The sequence below is a fragment of the Ailuropoda melanoleuca genome, chromosome 15 (assembly GCF_002007445.2).
Source record: "Ailuropoda melanoleuca isolate Jingjing chromosome 15, ASM200744v2, whole genome shotgun sequence".
Lineage (NCBI taxonomy): Eukaryota > Metazoa > Chordata > Mammalia > Carnivora > Ursidae > Ailuropoda > Ailuropoda melanoleuca.
In genome coordinates, this window is record NC_048232.1 from 45,235,521 (window position 1) to 45,255,245 (window position 19,725).

Below are 19,725 nucleotides of genomic sequence, written 5' to 3' on the forward strand. Positions count from 1 at the left end.
CATAAGGCACATCAAATATATGATGTACGCACGTTGTTAGAACTCTTACCTAGTATCTGCCTGGCCTGTAGGAATTAGGTAGACATCGAATAATTTAGTCGACTAGAAAACGAAATTTACTGTTGAAAATTCAAGAGAGAAAGGAAGAAGGCCTTTTGGGATCATCTTTTCCCCCCCCTTTTAGCTCTTGAATGTTTTCTGGGAATCGGTGGGTGGTGTGGAAGAGTGTGCTTCCTTGGGGTGTTTGAGATTGGGGCGGGGAGGACACTGACATTTACGGCTGCTCGATGGCAGAACCCAAAAGTGGCGATCAGCCCTGAATGAGCGGTGCAGAGGACTGCAAATCAACGCAGAATTGATGCTCTTCCCACAAGCCTGGCCCGTCACCAAGCCTCTATACCTGCGGGGTATTTGTACTATTGTTGTGGTTAATAGTATGACCGTTCACCCATTTCACAGTTAAATCCAGAGAATAACAGGCTTTACTGCTGAAAGAGCCTTTGAGCGGGTTTTTGTACCATCTCCCAGCATCCACGGGAATAGGGCAGAAGTGTATCACAACTGAGTTTTCTGCTCTTCCAAACTTGTCACAGAAAGAGCCGGCATGGTGAGCTCTGCTACAGTGCTCCTGCGTCTCGCAGCAGAGAGCCCGTGGCCACTCACCGTCAGCCTCTCGCACGACCACCGTGAAGTACTTCACAGCCCCGTTGGCGTCGCTGAACCAGCTGCAGTTGAAGGTGAAGTGGATGGAAGATTTGCTGATTAGCACATCCTTTTTATTCACACGAACATGTGGAGGTGGAGGAGGGGGCCCTGAAAAGGATGGAGAAGGAAGCCAGGGGAGTCAGGACTCTGCTTTTCCATATAAACAGCAATCAGTGCCATGAAGGCCTCCACTCACCTACATCAGTGTGTGTGTGTGTGTGTGTGTGTGTGTGTGTGTACTTAAAACTTGCAATCAAGAAAATCTCCTCCTCCTCTCGGGGAGCGGAGCAGGCAGAGGAAGTGATTTACCAGAGACACATGTAACACAATGGAAGAGGAGGATTTCCTGCAGTTGTAGCACGAACTGCTTCCACGCTCCGTGAGAGCTCTAACTCTATCAGGTGATGTACTGAAACGCTAACTCATTCAAGGACTCGAAGGTCGTTTAACTTGTTCGCTGCCAGGATGCTTTCCATACACACGGAGAACCGTCTCCGTATGCTGGAGGCTTTCAGGTTCTGTTTTGCAAGTGAGCACAGGACCCGCTAGCACGGAGATGAGCTGCGTGCCCGTGCGGCGCTGGCGGGGCTCCCGCAGGGCGTCACCTCCAGGAACACTTACGGTCTATCATTGTGATGGTGCTGTCTTCCACCACCTCGCTGGTCATGCCGGCCGACTGCACCTTGATGGACACCAGGTACCTCTTATGGGGCACGAGCATCATGATGTTGAGCAGAGATTTCTCTTTCTCCAGCTTTCTGGAAAACTCAACTTCTTGAGTGTCCATTTTCCGACATTCAATGCTATACCCGTCGAAGTCAGAGTCTGGAGGGATCCAAGAGCAGGCGATGGCCGTGGAGTTCTGAGGCCGGCAGTGCAGGTTTTGAATCTTGTCGGGCTCTACAGGGCAGACAGGGACAGACACGTCACAATTCTGGGAGACACATTTATTTTTTCTCAGCTTCTTTGGGCCCAATGTGCTCTGAGAGTGACGTAAGTAATTCTCAAGATTTATTTGGCTTGCTTTTCAAGAAAAAAGAAATTCTTAGGGCTCTCCCAAGGAATTTCTGCTTCCCAGACCACCTCTGAGANTTATTTGGCTTGCTTTTCAAGAAAAAAGAAATTCTTAGGGCTCTCCCAAGGAATTTCTGCTTCCCAGACCACACTCTGAGAATNCAAGAGCAGGCGATGGCCGTGGAGTTCTGAGGCCGGCAGTGCAGGTTTTGAATCTTGTCGGGCTCTACAGGGCAGACAGGGACAGACACGTCACAATTCTGGGAGACACATTTATTTTTTCTCAGCTTCTTTGGGCCCAATGTGCTCTGAGAGTGACGTAAGTAATTCTCAAGATTTATTTGGCTTGCTTTTCAAGAAAAAAGAAATTCTTAGGGCTCTCCCAAGGAATTTCTGCTTCCCAGACCACCTCTGAGAGCCATTTAAAAATGAAAATGCTGTCCTTTTAGAAAATCGCCGGGTGCCAATGTGATCAGAAACCCAAATACTAAATTTAGCGTGGGCACTAAAATTAAGGGGCAGAAGTCAGATGGATGGTGGGGCTGAGTAGCCAAAAGGTTAAAAGGGCAGCTCGGCCTGCCTGAATTCAGATTCTATTTACCAGGTGTGGCTTCTGGAGCAAGTTACTTACCACGTCTGTGCCATATTTATCAAGTGGGAAAATGAAGAGTGCCTACTTCCTGTGGGGACTGTGACGGTTCAGTGAGTTGAACCCGGCACAGCCAGCTAGAAAACCATGGCTGGGGTAGTAATTGCTCAATAAATGCCAGCTCTCCTGAGAAAATTAAGACACAGCATTGCTTCCTTGTTACCCTCTAGGCCCTGGCTCTGTCCCCCTTCCATTTTTTGCTTTCCCCGCTCACATGCCATCCTCCAGGCTCCGAAACTGCTGAAGGTTTCCCTGTGTACACCACGCTCTTTCACCTGCTATGCTCGTGGTTGGTCAGTTTCCTCTGCCTGACAGAGTGCCTGACCCAGAAGGGACTCAACGAAGAGCAGCTGATCTCATGAGCGGTTGTGAGTGACTCCACAAGGAGTAAGAGTTACAGTCAGACAGAAAAGCACCTAGCTGACCTGGCCACGCAGGTTACTCACCAAACCCTAGGCCCCCCCAACCAGCGATGTGCCTACATCTCTAATTACATCTGATGAAGCTAAATTGTATGACGTCGATAAGTAGTTCTTAATTTTAGCAGCTGAGCCATTTAAAAAAGAAAAGGCCTCAGTTCCCCAATAATGTTAAATCAGAGGGGCTCTGGTCCTGTGCTTTAAGTGTGGCTTGGGAGTTGGGGTGCTATGCTGGGGTGACCTCCTTACGACTTCCCTTGCCTTGTCCCCTGTCCCTGGGAATTTCTGAGGAGCCTTCAGGCTCTTGAATAGAACTTGACGGTCCAGGTCTAGAGCACTCTAGTTCATTCCACAAGTCAGAAGTCTTAACAGATGCTTAATTTTAAAAGCCTGCCCATTGTTTCATTGACCACAGCAGAAAATACAGTAACAATTTTCGGATAGCACTAATCGATGGCATCAAACCATCAGAAAGGCTCACAGAGCACTGCATAATATGGGAATAGATTAAAAAAATAAAGCTAAAGACAGTTATGTTTGACCAAATAGGAAAAAACCCTTCCATTTCATTTTGGGTCTTTATCATCCCTGTTACAAATTTCATCCTTTTCTCTTTTCTCCACCCACCCTTCCTCCCCAAATTAAAATGTATGTTTTAATTGCCTGGGTGGCTCAGTCGCTTAAGCATCCGCCTTTGGCTCAGGTGATGATCTGAGGGTCCTGGGATTGAGCTGGACTCCCTGCTCAGCGGGGAGCCTGCTTCTCCCTCTCCCTCTGCTGCTCCCCCTGCTTGTGCTCTCTCTCTCAAGTAAATAAATAAAATCTTAAGAAAAAAATATGTGTTTGTTCATAAACCTTGTAGACTGGACTGGCTACATAACTTTCAGGGTCCAGTGCCAAGTGAAAATGCAATGCCCTGTGTTCAAAATATTATTAAGATTTCAAGATGGTGACAGCAGAAAATTAAACCGAGTGCGGGGTCCCTCTAAGTACGGGGCCTGTGTGCCTGCAGAGCCGCGGGCACTAGCCCTGCTTGCAGACTAGATCATAATGATCTTCTGGGAACTATGCAGAGACCTAGTAATCCCTCACAGGGCAGCACCTGTTGTTCTGATTTGGCATACGATCCCCCTTCTCCTGACACCTTCTCCTCTGTCAGAGGACCCTCTGTCCTCAACAATCATGACTTTGAAACACTCGGCATCTTTGCATCATTGAATGAATTTGTGTTTCATATCAAGATCTAAAATATTTAGCTAAGTCATAACAGTTTAGATAAGAATGATTTAGAGGAAAAAAAAAATCAACCTGAAGATTTTTCAGGATACGGGAACTGGCCTTGGAGGCAAGCAGTACTTGTGTCTTTTCAAACATTAACTGCTTGTTAATCTTTCAAAATCCTTCAAACCAAACCACACCTGGAACCTGAAGACACCTTCTCTGTTCAGCCTTAGGGCAAGTCTTTAGAAACACCCTGCCGGATTCATAATTCTGACAATTTGCTCAAAGAACAATGTGGAAATGTGCTTCAACCTTTTTCCTCAGTTCTTTCTCCCCTCTCTGTTCTGCCTCTCAAGCCCACGTGGCTTCTAAGACCTCTGGTCATATCCCCATTCTCTAAGAAATAAGTAGTTGCTAAGGGCAGGGCGCTCTTGCAGGGACTGTGAACAGTTCGGAAGTGAATAAAGCATTAGCCCTAACCTCTAGGAAGGGAGAGGAGTCCAAAACAGCCATAATACAAGGTGGAAAGGAGCATGTACCAGAAGAAATGGAGAAAGAAGGTGCTGGGTGGAGCGCTAGACAACTTTCTGGAGTTTGTGGTGGACAGGAGTTAGCAAAGGCTTTCTGGCAGAGACGACACCTCACCAACGTATTGGGAAAGGGGCATTTCAGGCAGAGGAAAGTATGAACCCAGTACCCAGGGTGGGGCTGGGAGGGGTGGGAAGGTGGGAGATCGGGAATTGCAAGTTGTTCATCATGGATGGAGTGTATGTGTGAGACAGGGAGTCGTGGAATGATTCTACACGAGAATTATCAGCTTCTTGGTTGTTTAATCTGTTACCCACAGCCAAACCCAGTCCTAACTAATGCAATCCTCAAAGTTTCATCAGCCATTTCTCACAAAACACAACACTGAGTCCCTCTTCCTGCCAGCTGCTCCCCTTGTAGGCGGGCCCCATTTGGTAAATGCCTCTCTTAAATCCCAGCACCCAGGACAGAATACAGTGCTCCAGAAGCCATCTGATCAGCCCAGCCTCTACTGAGCTCTTAAATTGAACACCTGTGTCACACAGCCCACAATAAGCCCCCCCAAACCCATCCTGAGCTTGTTGTAAATGAAAATTCTTGGTTCTTTTTCATCTATTTCTCTTGACCCTCAACTATTTCATCTCAAACTGCTCTCTGGATACAAGGTGGACAGCAAGCTATAATTACAATAACATTACTGTTTGTTGAGTAGGTGAAACAACTACCTGCTTAAATTTCTACTTTTCAACTATATATTTTATCAAACACCACCAACTATCTGATCTGATCTTAGAAACTACACATACTGATATTACTGAAAAATAAATATTTGGATTGAGGTTCCTAACCTGAAAGTCTTTGTTTCTTTGAGGTTTGTTTTATCTATCCCAAAATGCCTTTGGGGAGAAACTGGTATCTATTTCATTGTTGAAGTATTTTTATCTTTAGGATTTATAGTCATGTGTCCTAACTGATCCATCTGTTTCTAGTTTGCCCCTTTGAGTCTATACTCAACACTGTACCCAGAGTGACTTTTTACAGTGCAAATCTGATTATGATATCTTGGCTGAAAATCCCTCAGTGACTCCAATGGATTGAGGATAAAGTAAAAGTCACCACCATGGTTCTCAAGACACTTTATGACCTGATTTTCCTAATCCTCACCTTTTATGCTCTGGTCAACTAAACTCCTTTCTGTTCCTCTGTGCTGCCTGGTCTTGGAATATTTTATTCTCTACCTAATAATATTCTCCACTTCTTTCCCCATATCTACCTGGTGAATCTTACACTTACTTAGGTTTTGATTTGGAGGCTGCTTCTTCCAGGAAGCTCTCTTGTACTGGGTTAGATGCCCCTACCATGAGTTTCTATACAGCCAAATTCTTCCTCCCTCACACTTCCTTCCCACTCAAGCACCAACTCCATGAGGGCAGAGATAATTTATTGTCCACTGTTCTTAATGTTGAAGGAATGAACAAGTCTATAATGACTTCTGCCTGAATTCACATCTAACCAATCCCAAGTAAAAATATGGATTTAAACCAAGCCTCACTGGAATAAGATGTCACAATACATGCTTCCCCCTCCCTCCATCTGAGAACCAAGAGTACAAAACATGTCATACTTGTCCTCACGGATCCAAATATTGGTTTGCTATAGGTTTTCCAGGAGTCACCACTAACAGTCTTGACACTAAATTGATAGGATCTCCCTGGACGAAGACCATATATGATGCGTCCTTCTGACTTCCTGTTGCTGTAGGGGTTGAAGACCGTGATTGCATCTCTGGGGGACCACTGCAGCTCAAAATCATCATAGTCTGTCCAGTCTGGTGGCCCCTTCCAGGTGATGGCCAACGATGTGTTTGTAACATCAGCAAATGACATAAGACTGGGAGGAGTTGGGGCTGTATGTAGGAAAACATGAAAGAAATAACATGAACACATCTATGCCATAACATATGCAGATAAGAGAGCTGAGTGACATCAGACATACCTTAATGTACTTTAGAGGAAGAGATAATGCGAAAATCTTAATAATAGAAGCTTCTATCTATAGTGTTTACTATGTGTCAGGGGCTGTCCTCAAATGTTTTATGCACATTTTCTTTAATATTTGTAACCAGAGTTTCCTTACCAGGGAGCTGTGGAGCAGGAGTGGGCCCCAAATGGGCTACAAGTGTGTGAAGGTATTGGTTCCATCAGATTTGGAGGTGTGAGGGCTACAGTCCACAGACGATTAAGTCCAGATAGCCTTGTTCATTGACCCCAGGGGGGCATACAGACTGACATTATCTGCATATGCCCAGGAAATAAAATATTTAAGAAGCATTGCCCGTAGCAACACAATGGTGATGTGTACGATTATCCACACTTTACAGATAAGAAAACTGAGACTTAGAGATCTCAATGACCTCCTAGCTTTGCATGGGTAAGTGGCAGAGCTAAGCTAAGGACCTAGATCATTTTCCTAGATCTCTCATGGCACAGTGGACAAGGTCGGTTCCCTTCATCCACTGTTTATAGTGCCTTTCCAGGTTCAGGGGCTAGTACGTGCCACACCATTACTGATTTCCTTCCTTCTTATTAAAACCATATCTTGAATGTGTCCCACCAATACTAGCCTTTGGCAACCGGGCTTCTTACCTGTTCTGCTCTCCCCCGTGAGCTTGTTGCTGAGGTCTCCACTGTGAGTTACCACACACAGCGTGTACTTCCTTCCAGGAACGAGGCCATGGAAACGCCATTCGGTCAGGTCCTTGTCTCTCCAGTTCTCCTTCTTTGTGCCATTGGGGTTGTAGAGAATCAGCTCATAAAAGTCAAAGTCCCCGGAGGCCGGACTCCAGCTGAACCAGAGACTGTCTGTCATATTCCGGTTGGATCCTCTAAGGTTACTCACGGAAGCTGGGACTTAAACAGAGTGAAAACCTTTACTAAGAACAGAAGACTTAGGAACAAAGGCATTGGGCCTCCAGGTGAGACTACGAATTACGTTGGGCATATAGGTGACTAGTGCCCATTGCAGAGTCAGATCCGGCCTGTATTTCAGGGCGTGGCTTTAGGGGCATGTGGTCTAGAGATGTGGTACAAATTAAAATAAAACAAACCACCACAGGGGCACCTGGGCGGCTCAGTCGGTGGTTAAGCGTCTGCCTTCCTCTCAGGTCCTGATCCTGGGGTCCTGGGATCAAGCCCCACGTCGGGCTCCCTGCTTGGCAGGGAGTCTGCTGCTCCCTCTGCCTGCTGCTTCCCCGCTTGTGCTCTCTCTCTCTCTCTCAGATAAATAAAAAAATCTTAAAAAAAAAAAAAAAGCACCATAGGTAGTGACTTCTGTATGCCCGCCACATGTCATCTGATAAACATCTAAAATGAGATCTTCAGAAATGATTTATTAAAACTGGTCAAATAGTTTACAACTTAGCTTATAAAAGGCCCTGAAAGTGTTCACAAAAGGTCCCAACCCCTTCCAGGGTGGCCCATCACACCCAGGCCTCTCATGCCCTAACATCCCCTGTGGGTCTCTCTGCGTCCCCTCCACCCTCTCGTAGGCTCGCAGTTCCCTCAGCTCTTTCCTGCCCAAGTCTATATTGGTCGAGCCTCACTTGGGAAGAGAGTGTTAACAGTCACGTCTACCACTGTGTAACTTAGTCACGCTGGCACTTGTCCCGTGGGTATGTAAGCTTCCTTATTCTCTGGAGAGTGAAGACTGTTGTCTGTTGATGGAGGAACTTGAAACATTAATGAGCAGAGAAGGGAAGATGTGCAGAGGGCAGATGGCCCTGGAAGTGGTAACACTGAGGCAATTCTACTCAGGGTCTAGGCGGATCCGGATCCGTTGCTCACTTTCATTCCCTTCCCCCAAACACACTGAGACCTTCTGCTGGGCGCCCAGGATGTGTCCTTGCAGGGCTCCCCTCACCTGCAGGGCTCCGCTGAAATGCTTTCTCTGTCTAAAGTAGTATCTTGTCCTATCAAGTCTCTCTGTCACAACATGTTGTTTCTTTCCTTCATAGACTCGAAGGTGTTCCCAAGTCATGCCCCCTCCCCTCCCTGCGCTAATGTGAGCTCAGCGGGTCAGGGACCTCATCAACACTGTTCATGGTCACAGTCCAGCAGTGAGCCCCGTGGCTGGCACACAAAGCCCTCAAAATCTATTGTCAAATGAGAAAAAAAAAATAACTGAATAGAAAAGTAAAATAATGAACTCAAATTATGGAAAAAGAGTCAATTCCGCTTCTTATTGGCCGCCCAGACAGATGTCTCTCTCTCTCCTTCTCCTTCAACACTGTGTTCGGTTCATGCAGTGCTGTGTTTCTGTCACGCAGCACTCACGGCTTGGTCCTTTTCATAGTGGCCCTTCTCCGGACCTGCCCCTCACTCCACGCATGCCTTGTAGGAACCGGAGGGGCACGGCCTGAATGGCACCACAGTGGGTTACAACCTTCTTGTGGCAGTTTGCTGGCACAGAGAGGAGCCAGATTCATTTGCCCACCAAACCCCATGATGTCCCCGAGTGGTGGCAACAAAGCAGAAGCCTGTGCAGAAGCTACTCCGTACAGAACCAAAGGTCTGATTTAGGGTCAAAAAGCCTGAAGGTCACAAAGTTCATAGAGAGCAGGACCACGCAGAGAATAGGAAACAAAGGACACATCATGGAAAAACCAGTGAATACTGAGACAATGTCCCCACTCTTAAGTTCCTGCTTGGGTCCGGGCCTTACCTGTTCTACCGAATATGAAAGACTCATTAGACAGCTCCCCACTGTGAGTTACGATCACCATTTTGTACATTCGGCCTTGTAGTAAGTTCTGGAAAGAGAAGCTCTGGACTTGTGGGTCAACCTGAGCTCTCTCCTGAAGCGTTCGATCTGGGTTGTAGAGAAAGATGTTGTACCCGTTGAGCTCCCCTTCTGAGGTGGTCCAGCTGAAGGACAGGTGTCTGGTGGAGTTCTCCGTGATCCTCAGGTTGGTGACAGCTGCGGGGACTGGGAAAGTCGGGCCGGAGAGTGAGACTGAGATTTGTCACACCCCCCTGACACAGCCCAGGCCCCAGGCCCACAGGGACACACTCCACAGCCCCTCAAGACACATGGTCTCTGCCTTCATATCAACTTCATGGAGACCCCAAAGCAGAGAAAACTGAATTTGGTGCATGACTGATGCTGACACTGTTAATGAAAAAAACAAAAACAAAACCAAAAAGCCCCCCAAAAAACCCACCAGAGAACAAAGAAAAACCAGTAATGGGAAATTACCTTCAAAGACATTTTTTGGGTATGAAATAATTGTTAATCTGACCTGTGTGACTACATGTTTTCCTAATACTAAGAGCTACATCAGAGATCAAAAACTATCTCTGAGGCCCATCTAAAAGCTAAGGAATGGCCCATGGAGGTGAGGGCAGCAGGGAAGGAAGAGAAGGGGGAAGAAAGAGAAAGCGGGCAGAAGGAGGAGATTCAATTCAGGGATCGAGGAAAGAAAAGCAAGAGGAAAAGCCAAAGCCATCTGTTTTTTTTTTTTTTTTAAAAGAAAAAGATTGACATTGGGATTTGACAACCCTCTTGGCCTTCAGGGGCACCTGTCGGCAAAGGGATCAGGAGCCCGGAAATGACCTCTGCCGAACTGTTTGCACAGGTGCTGCCTAACGCCAAGGAAGCCTTGGGCTACCAGTGGGAACAGAACAGGACACCTGCCTTGGTCTCTCTTGGGTTCTCCTCCCTCCACTCCAAACACTTCCTCTTTCACTTTCTCCCTCTCTTCTGGTCGGGTCCTTAAAAGTTGACATTTCCCATCCTTCCAGCCTTTGTCCCCTTCATACTCTAACACAAGCTGAGCACCCGATCTCACTCACTCTGTGGATTGCTATGGTCTGAATAGTTATGTCCCCTCCACCCCTGAATTCATATGTTGAAACCTAACCCCCAAGGGGACGGTTTTAGGGGATGTGGCCACTGGGAGGTGATGAGGTCATGGGGGTGGAGCTCTCATGCATGGGAGTAGTGTCCTTATAGGAGAGACCCCAGAAGCTCTCTCATCCTTCTACCGCGTGAGGACACAGCAAGAAGACGCCATCTATGAACCAGAAATTGGGCCCTCACCAGACCCTAAATCTGCTGCTGCCTTGGCCTTGGACTTCCAGTCTCCAGACCTGTGAGAGATCCATGTTTGTAGTTTAAGCCACCCAGTTTCTGGCATTATTTCTTATAGCAGCCTAAACAGACTAAGACATGGATTTAATTAGAATTTTTGTTCAAATATTTATCTCTAGCTCACTCTTCTGAGCTTGGGCCATATTTTGAATCACCTATGCTCATCTCTCACGACAAGTCATTCAGACATCTCAAACTTAGTATGGAACTGAACCCTGTCCATATCTCCTTGACATGGCCTCCTCCTGCTTTTCTTATCTCAATTAATGGCATCGTCTTCTACCAGATACCCCAGGTAGCAACTTCAGAATGTTCTGTTTTTCTGTACTCTACTCAGACACTAAGTGGCATCTTATCTAATGAAATATTTCTTGACTGTATCTACTATTGTTCATCAGGGCCCCTGTGGTAATTTAGCTTTTGACCCTTATCATTTCTATAACTGCAATCATCTTATGACTTCAACTACCCTTCTGACCACATCCCCCTACTTTGTTCTCACTCTGCTCCAGCTGTATTGGTCTCTTGACTGGCCCAGCAGGCCAGACACACTCCTGCTTCAGAGTCTCTGCCTCGTTCTTCGCTCTGCGTGGGGATACTCTTCCCCCAAATACCTGCATAACCCCTTCTCTCCCTTCTTTCAGGTGCCTACTCAGATATCACCTTCTTGAAAAAACATCCGAGGAGTCCAAAACTGTAAGCCTTTGACTCTTGCTATCCCATTTTCCTGGTTTCATTTTCTCTTTGGTATTCACCATCATCTAACCTACTACACTCTAGTTATTTACTGTTTGTTGCCTTTCTTCCCTACTGGAATATGAGATTCATGACCGTCAGGTTTTGTTTTACTCACTTCTGTGTATCCAGCATTTAGAAAGCTGCCTAGCACATAGTAGGTGCTCATGACAAATGAATTAATGAGTGAGTCTCTTCTCCATTCAATCTATCCCTGTTGCCATCTGATTTATCTTTTTTAAGGTATAAATTTTTATTACAAAACACTCACTCTCTGGCTGAAAAACCTGTATGGTCTCCTCATGGCTTACAAGATGAAAAATAAACCCCCGAGGAAGGCATGCCAGGCACTCTCCAACCTGGCCCCAATCTGCCTCTCCCGCCTCACCCCTCCTTCGTGCCCCCCACACTTCATCTACCACGGCTTCTCACTGGTCCTTCTCACACCTCCCTGTCTTGGCATAGGACAGTCTGTCTGCACCAGGTGTCCTTCTACCTTCTCTCCACATGCAGAATTGTTTCACCCTCCGTGATAGTACTGAAAGGTCAATTTTATGAAGCCCTCCCAATTCCACCTGAGCTCCACATTCCTCTTGATGTTGGACAATCCTTTCTTCTATACAGTCCTTATCACAATGTATTGTCATCCCCCCCCTCCAGCCCCCAGTCAGCCAGCTCTTCCAGGACGAAGCATGCCTAGTTCATCCTCACACCTCTGTCAGCATGGCCACACCCCCATTTCAGACCTAGCTCTTTAATGAGTAAGTCATCAATTAGACCAGTGTTGTTGTCTGAATAATGACCCCCAGAGATGTCCACGTCCTAATCCCAAAACCTGGGAATGTGCTACCTTATGTGGCAAAGGGGACCTTACAGATGTGATTAAGTTAAGTATCTCCAGGCAGGGAGCTTAGCCTGGATTGTCTGGGTGGTGACCGACGTAATCACGAGTCCTGAAAGGATGCAAGAGGGAGGCAAAAGAGTAGAGAGAGAGATGGTGACACACACAGAGGTTGGAACAATGCTATTGCCGGAAGGGGGACATGAGCCAAGGAATGTGAGTGGCCTCTGGAAGCTTTTGAAAAGGGTAAGGAGAGGATCTCCCCCTAAAGCCTCTAGGAGAAACACAATCCTGCTGATACCTGATGCCTCGATTTTAGCCCTAGGACCCACTTTCAGTTTCTGACCTCCAGAACTGTCAGATAATAAACTGGTGTTGTTTGAAGTTGCTAAGTTGGTGGTAATTTATCACAGCGGCCATAGGTTTTAACAATATATCTAAACTGGAGTGGGGTACGCTGAAGCCCGTATTAAGAGGCTGACTGATATAGAAGTGGTCAGTCACGGTGAATGTCCCCACTGTGTCAAGAAATAGCTGTCATCCCCCAGTGTGGCTTCATCCCTCTGACCCTGCGGCTCTGAAGGAATAGCAGGCACCCAAGGAGGGATCTGGGGCAATGCAACAAGCCGTGCAGATTACCTGTCCGGCCTTCAGTCTGGGCTTCCTTGCTGAAGAGCCCTCCACTGACAGATAGGATCTGTATCTTGTATTTCTTTCCTGGTGTTAGGTCTTCAAATTTGTGCTGCTTGGTGGCGGCTGGCTCTGATGTGTTCCTCAGAAGAGTCCCCTTGTCGTTTAGAAGCAGGATCTCGTATCTTTCTGCCACGCCAGCAGCTTTTTGCCAACTTACTATTAAGGAATGACTGCTGTATGCATTGTCTGCCATTATTCCCTGGACAGATGCTGGGACTGCAAAGGAAGAAGAGGAGCAATGGCTGTCAGATGCCCTCACTTAGGGTAAACCAACTGAGAAAGCAGGTGAGAAAAACTTTAAATCAACTGCAGAGAGACGAGGATGCCACCACTCCACTCGTGCTGCGTGGACACGTTCCACGTGCCCTGAGGACAGAGCATTTCGTCTGGCCTGGATTATCTGTACACCTGCTTTGAGTCTCCATTATTTTCTCTGAATTGAGATAGGATCTTGAAGTCAAACAAGTAGAAAAATTAGTGAAAGTGACACTGATAAATATGCAAAGTGATTCATATGTATGTATCTAGAAAGTGAAAGATGCTGAAGAAATTTACATTCAGCGAATATAGTTTGCATGGCTGAATTATGTTTAGACTTTCATTCTCAAGATGAACTCAAGTCAAAGCTTTCAGCCTTGAAGTAAGCAGTAGTATATAATAATTTTTTTTCACTATGGCTTCCGATGTGAAAGGCAAAATAGTATTATTTTTAATAATATTTTCTGTCCTAGGCTTGTATTTTTTCTCATTCTACATAATCCTAGGAGATCTCATCCACTCCCATGGTTTGAATTGTTACCCATATGGTGACGACTCCCAAATTTAAACTTGCAGTTCAGATCTCTCTTCTATTTTTGCAAATGACATCTCTCCCTGCATGTTCCATCCAATTCTCAAGAGGCCCAAATTGGACTCCTCAGCTCCCTCCCCATAACCTCCATACTGTCCTTTGTTTCTCTTGGTTCAAGTCAGAAACGTGGGTTGTCACTGTTATTCTACTACATGTAATCAAACATGGGCCTTTTATTTCTATGTCCTAAAACTTGTATCTCCTTGATCTACCCACTTCTCTCCCTTCTCTATCCACTACCGCTCCCCTAGGACAATATCATCCCTCACCACATTATTGACCAGTACCCTTGCTTCCTCACCTCCCACACTATATCTGGCATATTTCATAGCAGCCCCATGCAAATGGCCCTCCACGGCTCTCCATAATTCTAAACACCTTAACAAGGCATATGAGGCTCTTCGTGATTTGGTCCATCTACTTACTTGGCCATATGGCTCATCTGTATTCTAGCATACCACACCGTGTGTAGGTCCTCAAATGTGCCATGCTTTCTCTCACCTCCAGGCCTTTGTTTTTTCTGGGGGAACCAAGTCAACATCCATGTCACCAGTATGACTTCTTAGTGTCTATTTAAATGCTACTTTTTCCTGGAAGCCTTCCCTGACTCTTCATGTTTGCTCCTGACACACCCCATTATTTTTTTTATTTTAGAAGTTATCACGTTGTAATTGTCTTTTTATTTCTCTGTCTCTCTCATTAGATTATACACTTCTTGAGGTTGGGGGCTCTATCTATCTTGCTATTGAATTCCCACTTTCTAACATAGTGCTTGGCATATGGTTGGAGAGACACATATATGAAATAGAGACACAGGAGGGCACAGTACAGAAGCCCAGGCCCCACAGCTAAATGAGTGGTTATGGGAATGGAAGGCATCTGATAAGTATTGTATCACAGTAGAGAAGGCATAAGGTCTAGGTCCAGACAGACCTAGATTTGAGTTACAGCTCTCAGTCTTACTACACGCATCCTTGATAATGTTTTATAAGCTTTCTGAGCCTTACTTTCCTCATTTGTAAGATGGAAAGAATGATCTCTATCTTCTAGTGTGACTAGAAATCATTTTAAATGCCTGGCAGATAGCAGGTACTTTTAGCTTATTTGTGTTTTAAAGGTAATGTTACTGGCAATATTAATATAAAGAGACACCTTATTCCTTGATTTGTTACTCGTTCTTATAACAGATGAAGTAAATGGTGTAGGTGTCCATTTAAAAAAAATTTGAGAAGGGTAAATTTTACAGAAAATAGTAAATATTTACATGTAAATAGTTAATGTAAATAATTACAGAAATCTACTTATTAAAACTAAAGTTTTTATATCCTTCAGCAGGTATGAAAATTTATTCAGATGATTTGGCTCCTAATTACCTTTCATTTGTTCTGAAGATCTCTTTTAAGAAAGAAAAATGCAAAAAGAAAATATGAAAAAGGGCTCTTGAAACCACATTGAATTATGACTTCAAATTTGGATATTTTTGACTTGTGAATAGCTAAGTAAGTCCATCTGCTGTCCCATTATGGAGAACAATCTGGCTCTTCTCCAGGTAGGCACTTACCTGTCCGCCCAACTGCATCTATCTGGTTCTTTAGGGACCCGCTGACCGAGGCGATCACAATCTGGTACTGTTCCCCAGCCTCCAGCCTGTGGAATGTGTGCTCTGAGACGTGTTTGGAGATAGTCTGAGACTCAACCTTTTGATTCTGCCTGAACGCTGACACTGTGTAGGAATCAACATCGCCCCCACCAGGAGTCCAGTTGACTGTCAGGCTGTCTGTCGCCCCATTGGGAGAAACGTGAATATTTTTGACAGCGCTTGGAACTAAAAAGGAAAATAAATTTAAAAGTCATCACTTAGAGAATGAACTGTGGAAATTTTCAACCAAAATTGTCACGCTTCTTATATTTTGGCATGTACTAAAAGAATTCACATTCATATATTGGTACCACTTTTCTTGGACTTTTCTGCCTGAACTGAATTTGATCGGGGAAATTTAGAGGGACATCGAAGCCAGCAAGTAGAAATGAAGGATGCCGGTAGTAGAGAGGGGCTAGTTAGAGTGCCTTGGTCCAAGTCTTGGTTTCCTCATTTACTAGCTGGGGGACTATAGGCAAATTACTTACCTTCTGTCAGTTTCAGTTTCTTCCGATATCACAAAAATAGCAATTACAGTGATAGTGACCAGCCCACAGAGTTGTGAGGATTGAACAAAATGTCCACATAAAGTGCTTTGCCATGGGTTTGGTTCATGGTAAACTGTCAATAAACGTTAACGATCATAACAACATTCCTAACAGAGTTCCAATGGAAACCCAGCCAATAGAGTTATTTTTATTTAACCGATGTGCCTCACAAGCACCAGCTACTCACATCCATCCAACGCTATTTCTCTAAAAGCTTTCTACCCTACATTGTGCTTTACTGCTGTCAATCCAGCTTGGACAACATCATGGTCACCAACAAGATAACCTCGCTTCTTGCCATCTCCCTTTCACCCTGACATCTCAACCCAAACGCCTGGCTACCCAACATGCTAAATACACCACCACATCTACCAAGTTCAAGAGCCACATTTCAAATTACCTGTGAAGCCCTCAATGAAGGCTGACTGCTGCACTTCTCCACTGATGGTCAAGACAAGAATTTTATACTGGCGCCCTGGCGTCAGGGAGGTGAATCGATACTCAGTTGCAGTATTTACTAGGTGAAAAGGAGGAAATACTTTCATATCGTTGAAGAGCAGCTGGATCTCATATTGGTCGACGTCCCCATCAGCTCGTGACCAAGTCACCAGAAGGTCCTCAGTGCTCCTATTCCGCAATGTTAGATCCCTAACAGGCTCTGGGACTAGGGAGGAATATGAGAAGACACTTCAGGAAAGTGACTGATCAAAGTTTACCTACACAATAATTTATGAATCACATTCAAGGAACTGGCAAACATCTCTCTCCCCCAAATAAACCACTTGAACTACTTCATGCATAATTAAATAAGAAAAATTGGAAGCGACTATTAAAATTGCAATTTTTTTCCTGACATTAATCTTCTATGCTAAGTGTTGGTAGGATATAATTATAAAATGAATTATGACCTCAATCATAAGATACAACAAGATGTCTCGAACTTCAAATGCCACAATGCAGGAGGACAGGGAAGAAAAATGGGACCACTGGCCTTCTTTCTCTCCGACTGTACTTGCTTTTATCTACCAATAAATATTCTGTAATTATAGGTCATGGCTTGGCTGAATGATATTAGCTCCAAGTGAAACTGGGAATGCAATTTACTGATCAGGAAGCAGAGAGAATTCAAGGTTCAGATATTTTATTTACTTGACCTTCGAGTCCCAACCAATCACCAGATTTTACAATTTTTCCACTTACTTGTTCTTCCATTCCCTTGTTCACTGGCTTCATATTGTCCACTTCTTGTACTAACAGTGACGCTGTACAACCGTCCAGGGACTAACTTAACAAATACACATTCATTTTCAGCCTTGGGAATGCTTTTGGTTTGAATGAAGTTGTTTTTGTTTTTAATGGTGACTTCATAGTGATCAAAGTCTCCAGTAGCGTGCACCCAGGATACCTTTAAATAGTCACTCCTGGCCGAGTTGCTAACACTGACACCCCGAACCTTATCAGGCACTGAAAAAGAGAACAGAGAACAGCTGAAGATTTAGTGAGTCTAAGGGAATAATTAAGCACAGATGACAACCTGGGACAGTGAAGGTAAGTGAGTACATTTTTTTGGTGGGCATTTGAAAGAAAAGTTTTAGACCTTAGATCACACGTTTCCAGAGGGGAAAGACTGTTACACTACTTGAAGTGATTAAATGTATCTTTTAACAGAACCTGATGAATTAATTCTAATCTTGTTTCTTGCCTACACAAAATGTCATGAACAAGATGGAACATTAAATATGATAACTAATGATTAATATGAATTGATGGCAATGATATTAATAATTCCAACATACCTTAGTGACTCAAGATGTGATAAAAGTTACCAAGAGTATAAACAATCCAAAAGAAAAATGGAAGAAGATGAAACACATAATTAATACATGAAGAGATGTCTAACATCATTGGTAATCAAGGAAATGCAAGTCAAGACCACGGCAAAATACCATTTTATATCCATATGTTTGGCAAAATTTAAAAACCTGGTAAGACCAAGAATAAGACAGGATGCCCAACCACGGGACAGTAGATGAACGGACTGGTATATATATACAGTGAGATTACATAGCAGTCATAATTAATTTCTTTTTAACTCAAAATGCAAAAATATGGATTTTTGGCTTTAACATCAAAACACAAAATATAAGTGAATCTTATCAATATAATATTAAGTGAAAAACTAAGTCTCAGGAGATGACATACCGCATAAAATAACCTTTTTAAAAATAATGTTAGAACAGCTAAAATTTTTTAAACCTGTGATTTTAGGACTACATAAATACTAAAACTATGCAAGATGAAAGGCAAGATGAGAGATGAAAATAGGAGTCAAGATGATGACTACCTTGGGGTGAATCAGTGAGGTGGGAACCACATGATTTGACACAGATCATTGTCAAGGTTCTAGCTTTTATTTTGGGTAGTGGTTTCTCATGTGCCTATTAAATTATTAAAAATGATTAATTAAATGCCTACACTAAATTGGAAGACTAAAAAATAAATAAAAGTGACAAAATGTGGTTTCTTGAACCAAGAATTATGATTAATCCAATTTTGTACACCTGAGGATCCCCCAATAATGTGTGCCTCTGGTTTTTCTCTCAACCAATCTATCAATTGATCAATCAATTGGACAAAGCCCATGTCCAAATCTTCTTTTCCATTTTCCCTCAAAGCATGAAAGGACCCAGAAATTTCAATATTTTGGCATCTAAGGATATTTTCCATGATGCTTCTCACATCTACAAGTTGCATTTTATTGTCTTTTGTTGGTGTATGTGTACTGGTTAGTTTTTGTATTAGAATATATCTCACTGCAGATATGGAGCCAGGACAGATATGCTTTCTTCAAGATATTTACCTGAACCAATTACAATGTAGCTAGAATTTATTCATCACAAAATAAAGGAAAATAAATTCTGAAGTTTTTATGCATGGGCTAAGTAAGAAAAGTCAATGACCCAGGCAATTTATTCAAGACAAAGCAACTATTACAGGAAGAAAAACCAGACTACATATGACGCTAAGTCAATAAGGGGCTCTCCAGGTGGAATTGGAGGTAATTTGTGAGACCTGCCTTGCTGCATGATGAGATGATGTGATACAGAATTAGAAATATTGATATTTTAACCCAAAATGTAGAACAAAAGCATTAGAAAAGGAAAAGGGCTTTGACACAATCAGCCAAAATCAACAAGACAGCATCTCAGACACAACTCTATAGCTAAACTGATTTGTTGGGGGCAATGGATTGCCTTGGTTAGTCCTGCATCAAATCCAAGTTCATGCTGATAAAGAGTCAAGAAGGTGCTCTGAATAAAGGATCATTTTTCTTGCATTTAAAAACAATCTTAGCAAAAGGCTTGCAATATGAAGGTCAGATGGATAGGAAACATTGATGAGTTGACACAGAGGGGAACCAAGGCATTAGCAGGATGACATATCCTTTGATTCAAGTGATTTTTAGGCTCCAAGTTGATCAACATAAGACACTGACATAAGGCTGCTTCGTAAATGGAAATCTACTTTTCAGATCTCAGGCATTACTGTGATGATCAGTATAATTAGGTTTTAAATCATTTGAGGGTAGGGAATAGCTGTTTACATCCCCACCAGTGTTTTCAGGGATAGCATGACATAATGGAAATAGTACTGGACCTAGGTTGAGGTTGATTACTGGTCAGCCATGTGAGCTTGGAAATGCTAAGTTTGTCTCTGGGACTTTATCTCCAAATGG

General features: G+C 43.9%; 1 protein-coding gene across 1 annotated transcript in view; it reads right to left on the minus strand.

Moving 5' to 3' along the window:
* Positions 1-19,725, minus strand: part of PTPRB (protein tyrosine phosphatase receptor type B) — a 110,049-nt gene that overhangs the window by 31,471 nt on the left and 58,853 nt on the right. The window contains exons 12-20 of the mRNA XM_002915613.4: positions 17,190-17,453; positions 16,390-16,653; positions 15,364-15,627; positions 12,899-13,168; positions 9,256-9,519; positions 7,182-7,445; positions 6,161-6,442; positions 1,327-1,605; positions 664-813 (exon numbers count right to left, since the gene is read on the minus strand). Of these exons, the coding sequence (XP_002915659.2) occupies positions 664-813; positions 1,327-1,605; positions 6,161-6,442; positions 7,182-7,445; positions 9,256-9,519; positions 12,899-13,168; positions 15,364-15,627; positions 16,390-16,653; positions 17,190-17,453 (2,301 nt within the window). The remainder of the gene's footprint in view (positions 1-663; positions 814-1,326; positions 1,606-6,160; positions 6,443-7,181; positions 7,446-9,255; positions 9,520-12,898; positions 13,169-15,363; positions 15,628-16,389; positions 16,654-17,189; positions 17,454-19,725) is intronic.